Raw genomic sequence first — 6,000 nt, forward strand, 5'->3', positions numbered from 1 at the left:
ACACCATTCACAAAAATAAACTCAAAATGGATAAAGGACCTGAGTGGGAGACAGGAAACCATCAAAATCTTGGAGGAGAAAGCAGGTAGTAGCCTCCTTGACCTCAATCACAGCAATTTCCTACTTAACACATCCCCAAAGGCAAGGGAATCAAGAACAAAAATAAACTATTGGGACATCATCAAGATATAAAACTTTTGCACTGCAAAGGAAACAATCAAGAAAACTCATAGGCAACTGACAGATTGGAAAAGATAGTTGCAAATGACATATCAGATAAAGGGCTAGTATCCAAAATCTACATGGAACTCACTAAACTCCATACCCGAAAAATGAATAATCCAGTGAAGAAATGGGCAGAAGACATAAACAGACACTTCTCCAAAGAGGACATCCAGATGGCCAACAGGCACATGAAATGATGCTCAGCATCACTCAGCATCAGGGAAATACAAATCAAAACCACACTGAGATACGACCTCTCACTGGTCAGAGTGGCTAAAATGAACAAATTAAGAGACTATAGATGCTGGCGAGGATGTGGAGAAACAGGCCCTATCTATGCTTTATAGTTCGTTCTACAGGAGTATTTGTCCTTGATTTTGTTTTCTTCTTCACATTCTCTCTGTGAATCAAGACACTTCCATGATAAAAAGCTAAAGTTAGTAAACTCTTCAGTGCAATCAAAATCCACATATCCAACTGAAGCTTCACACTAGACAGGTCCATGTAAATAATTCAAAACCATATGCAACTAACTATATGCCACCTAAATCAACCTTTATCAATATATGCTTTTCCTCCTGTGTTCAACATTTTAATTTGTGACACAAAACCTCATGATAGGAGCCTGGAAATTTACCTCACCTTCCCTCCTCCCTGTCACTTCAATACTCATTCACCCAGCACATTCTATACTCATATAATTATTGGTTATACATCTCCTCCTCTTCACACCATGCTTCCACTGTGTACATCCAACTCCTAGAGGTCTTTTCATAGTCTTTTAATTGGTCTTAAATTTGTACTTCATTCCTCCAGAAAAATAAATCTCTATTGCAAACATGATAATATACTTATATTGGCAATGATTATAGCAGAAAGAATACAGTATGTGACCACCTAACCACAAATCTTAAGTATGTCTACATTACTTGATTTTAAGTACCACTACCTTCAGATGAACCTTTAAATGTGCTCATTTACTTTTAGTTTTTTCATCTCACTTTATTCTGCTCTATCATATTTTCACAGACCTATTGCCGTGCAGTTTATTATATCTTTACTTTTACTTCATAGTGTGGCTTAACTTAGTTTTAAAGTCAAAAGCTATAAGATATAAAAACAAGAGTTTTACTAAGACACCAACCAAAACATATTTGGAGAATTTATTAAATAGTTTTTAATCAATTTGTAATAATAATTTTGTTAAAATAATTAAAATAGAACTTCAGGTGATTACTTTTGAGCAATGGACATAAATCCCTTGATAAATTTTAATTCCTTACTTACATAATTTTCATTAAAATAAATGATGCTGTTAAAATGTTGCCAGGACAAGTGCCTCTATCCAAAACAGTACTGGAGAATGTCAGATGCTGGGCTCACATTTTTTTCTACTGTTAGATACCACCAGTAAGCATTTGAAATAAGAACAATAGTTTAATGCTAGCACTCTGTTGTTCATCATCAAAAAATCTGCCTTGTACAGAGAATAGATGGATTTAGATCAAAAGTGGCTTTTATTTAGCAGGGTTGGCACTTTTAATTATTCCTATAAATGACTTGTCAGAGACTGTTTCTTCTTATTAGAGCAGTAACCAAAGTGACCAAAGTCACAAATCACCTTCAAATAAAACCCCTGAGGGTTGCCTGGGTGGTTCAGTGGGTTAAGTGTCCAACACTTTATTTCAGCTCAGGTCATGATCTCATGGTTCGTGAGACTGAGCCCCACATTGGGTTCCATGCTGACAGTGTGAAGCCTGCTTGGGATTCTCTCCTTTCTCTCTGCCCCTAATCTGAGTCATGCTCTCTCTCAAAATAAGTAAACAAGCATTTAAAAAAAACCTAAAACATGACACATACAAATCATAAACCAGATGGAAGAAAGTTGAAGTATTTTATCCTAGGTTATTTTCTTTTAATTTTATTATTTAGTTCCAAATTTATTATAGATTTGAAGAAAGCAAGATCTATAGATTTGGAATTCATCATTACCAGCAGGTAGATCCTTCTATTGTCCTAGGAAAATAAGGAGAAGCATTTGAGATAGTATTAGCTGAGGTACAGTGTAAAGTTCCTTTTACTTTTAAACTTATATTTAAATGTTTATTTATTTATTTTGAGAGAGAGAGAGAGAGTGAGGGCATGCACAGGGAGCTCCAGGGAGGGAGAGGGTGACAGAGCATCCCAAGCAGGCTCCATGCTGTCAGTGCAGAGCCTGATGCAGGGCTCAAACTCTAGAACCAAACTGTGAGATCATGAACTGAGCTGAAATCAACAATGGTATTCTTAACTGACTGAGCCAACAAGGTGCCCCTGGAGGTCCTTTTAATAAAAGACATCTCCATGTCCAGTTAGTGTAAAACACATTTCAATAAAATTAAGCATTGTTGTAAAAGAGAGTACACGTGTTTCTAATTTGGGGCGAACCTTTATTTATGTTGATCTTTAGTAAACTCTTTTGTGAAAGAGAGTATCCAATCTTAGTGCACCTCAATGCTGGCATCTCTCTCCCCAAAGAAAGATCCTAAGACATGTAGTCTTGGATTTCTGAGTTATACTTGTGACTAAGAAAATGAAAAAAAAAATTCTAAAAAGAAAATGTTTTATAAATGTGGGATCTTTGTGTGTGTGCGTGTATGTATATGGTATACAACTTTCAGGAGAAGTAAGCCTAGGAGCTGTAGCAACACATATGGGAAAAACAGAGATTTCCCATTATTAAAACAAATATTTGCTAAGCAAGAGCTTTAAGCAGGTAGCTACATGACCAAGCAAAAGAATTCACTAGACAACTTCTATGTAGCAGTCATGCTTTCCTGAGTCCTACGTCAAAGTAAAATTGAATTCAGATCCTGATGTCTTACTTTGAAGTAAATTTCACTGAAACCTGGAATGATAATTTAGTCTAATGTTCACTGAAACCTGCAGTGATTTATTCTCATGTTTATATAGGACAAAGGGCCTGATTTAAGTAAGTGGTTTATAAGTTATATTTTGATGACTGGATGGATAATTTACCTAAATATTTAAAAAGGGATCTGGAAGTAAAACATATGGCAGAAGTTAATGCCAGAGGACTTGTGCACCCACTTTCTCTGCGTAGGGGCTACAAATGCCCTGAAGAGAAACAGCTGGACTCCACACGCCATCAGCTGATCACAGGTCTGACATGGGTGATCACTGTCTTGTGCTCATAAACCTCTTTCTAAAATATTTTCTTAACAAGCCTGAAAGTAGAAGTCACTCAGTTGTAGGAGGATATATTTTCCAAGGAGAGTTGTGGACTCAACTCCAAATGTTTTTGTGGGAGGTGTGGTGCCTGGCTGGCTCAGTCAGTAGAGCATGCGACTCTTGACCTCAGATTTATAAGTTCAAGCCCCAGGTTGGGTATAGAGCTTCCTTTAAAGAAAAATGTCAAAATATTTTTAATTTTTTTTCATGTTTATATATTTTTGACAGAGAAAGAGAGAGACAGAGCATGAGTGGGGGAGGTGGAGAGAGAGACAGGGAGACACAGAATGTGATGCAGGCTCCAGACTCTGAGCTGTAAGCACAGGGCTCGATGCCAGGCTCTAACTCACAAACCAGAAAATCATGCCTTAAATCAGAGGTTTAACTGACTGAGCCATCCAGGTGCTCACAACCAAAAAAAAAAATAATAATAATAAAAAATAAATCACTCAAAATATAACTCTAGTTTTTGTAAGAGAGGATCATTAAAGAAGCTTTATACTTGTAACTATGAATTTAGGATTAAAAATTCATAGAGCTCTTAAAAATTTAACTTTTCTTACCATCTTCCCACCTGCCCTGGGCTACAATATGATACTATAAAAGCCAACCTTTAAAAGGGCACTTGACCTCTGATTTCATGTCTGATGGCACTTGTAGCTTGTTTCACTCACTGCTGTAGCTCTCATCAGAAGTTAACTCATTTTTTTCCAAAAGTGTGTGCAAATATTTCAATACAGTTGTTACCATGCTACAGCTATATTTTCTTGCTATTCTTCTAATAATAGGATTTCTTAAACATACCTCTCTCCCTACATTTTTCTGACTAGGCCATGATAGTTTGAAACCATCTCTTGTAAAATGAGGCTAAGTAGAGCACAATATTACAGACACAACTTTTGGTGGGCACAAAGCTCAGTTGAGATGGATTCTAGATCTGCACAACATCCCTTCATTAGGAGCTTAAAAGAGTTGGGTGGTTTTTATTTTTGTTTTTGCTTTTTCCTCATCATTATCACTGTTTATTCATATTAGGCCTCTGGTTAATGAAATCTCCAGTTACTTCCACTTAATTCCATTGTTAACTGAGGGTTTCCTCTTATGATATTCATCTGATTTACTTTGCAAAGCTAAATGCTGGGCTTTAGAAGAGCAATCTGTTTGAGAAGTAATCGTGCCTGGGAAGCCTATTATTGCCCTGCCTCTGCTCTAGATTTGCTTTTTTACCACAGACCAACTACTTAATGAGCTACTGAAATCGTCTGTTCCTCTTATGTCTATCTTCAGAATGAGAGAATTATACTAAAATTAATTTTGCACACATAAAGCGTTAACTATATTGTCTTTATAATAGTTGGTCCCTGTAAACATTAATACTTCATTGTGAGAAAAAATAAACTTCTTAATGTGAGGAATATATAAATGAAAAGAATTGACAGAACATACAACGAAATACATAGAGAAGAAAGATAACGTTACCTTTACATGAAGGACTTGGAGTCCATCCCGATGCAGTACATACGGCATCTCCTTTATTACTGTATTCATAACCCTTGTGACATGTATATTGAAATCGTTCATTTTCCTTGTAAGTGTTCTTCAGGGAGACAGCCCTTCCATTTGGGATTTCTGGCTTTTGGCAGGAAATTTCTAAATATAAGGGATTAAATGCCAGAATGTTTGTTATATGTTAAAGGGCCATGTTTAAGACATAGTTATACTAACAATACAAGTTTTGTTTCCATTAGACAAGCAAACAAAAGTTCTATTTTGACTTCTATTCTTATCCAGGCATTCAAGTCTTAACTTTGATTTTTTGAAAGAAGATAAAATTCTGATTAAAATTATGTTGCTAGGGGCGCTTGGGTGGCTCAGTCACTTAAGCATCTGGCTCTGGACTTCGGCTCAGATTATGATCTCAAGATTTGTGGGATCAAGCCCCACTTTGATCCCCACTCTGGCAGTATGCAAACTCCTTGGGATTCTCTCTCTCTCTCTTTCTCCGCTTCCCCACTCATGCTCTCTCTTTCTCAAACAGAAATAAATAAACTTAAAAAATTATGTTGCTAATGTTAATTGGTATGAAGATAAATTAGGCCTCTTCAAATAAATAGTGGTCAGTAATGTTCATGAGCTGTATATATAAAATTGAGTATAGATTAGGTTTATTGTGATAAATATTTTCACCAAATGACTTCCAAAAATTACCTATTTTCTAGTTAATCAATAATAGAGTAATAATTGGCAAAACACTTTATCAAAGAAACTAACTTAACCTATTGTCAATATATCTCTGAAAAGTGACCTTCTGTTTTTATGGCTTCACCATCCATCCAAATTTTTTCTCTCAAAAAAAGCTCTGGCCATCATTTTTGCCCCCATCTTCTCTCAAACATTTCCCCCTGGGATTACAGCAACAGTAACTAACTTCTCAGATCCTAGTCTCCCACCTCTGTAATCTATTTTCCTGCTTATAACTTAATGACCTGTTCTCTTGTCCTCTCATTGCTCCACTGAAAGATTCCACTGAAATTCTCCATCGAT

At 36.1% G+C, this 6,000-nt stretch overlaps 1 protein-coding gene across 1 annotated transcript in view; it reads right to left on the bottom strand.

Moving 5' to 3' along the window:
• The window catches only part of LOC115287139 (complement factor H-like), a 102,203-nt gene that overhangs the window by 70,381 nt on the left and 25,822 nt on the right, over positions 1-6,000 (bottom strand). The window contains exon 6 of the mRNA XM_029933397.1: positions 4,936-5,109. Coding sequence (XP_029789257.1) covers positions 4,936-5,109 — 174 coding nt within the window. The remainder of the gene's footprint in view (positions 1-4,935; positions 5,110-6,000) is intronic.

This window comes from Suricata suricatta, chromosome 3 (assembly GCF_006229205.1).
Source record: "Suricata suricatta isolate VVHF042 chromosome 3, meerkat_22Aug2017_6uvM2_HiC, whole genome shotgun sequence".
Classification (NCBI taxonomy): Eukaryota; Metazoa; Chordata; class Mammalia; order Carnivora; family Herpestidae; genus Suricata; species Suricata suricatta.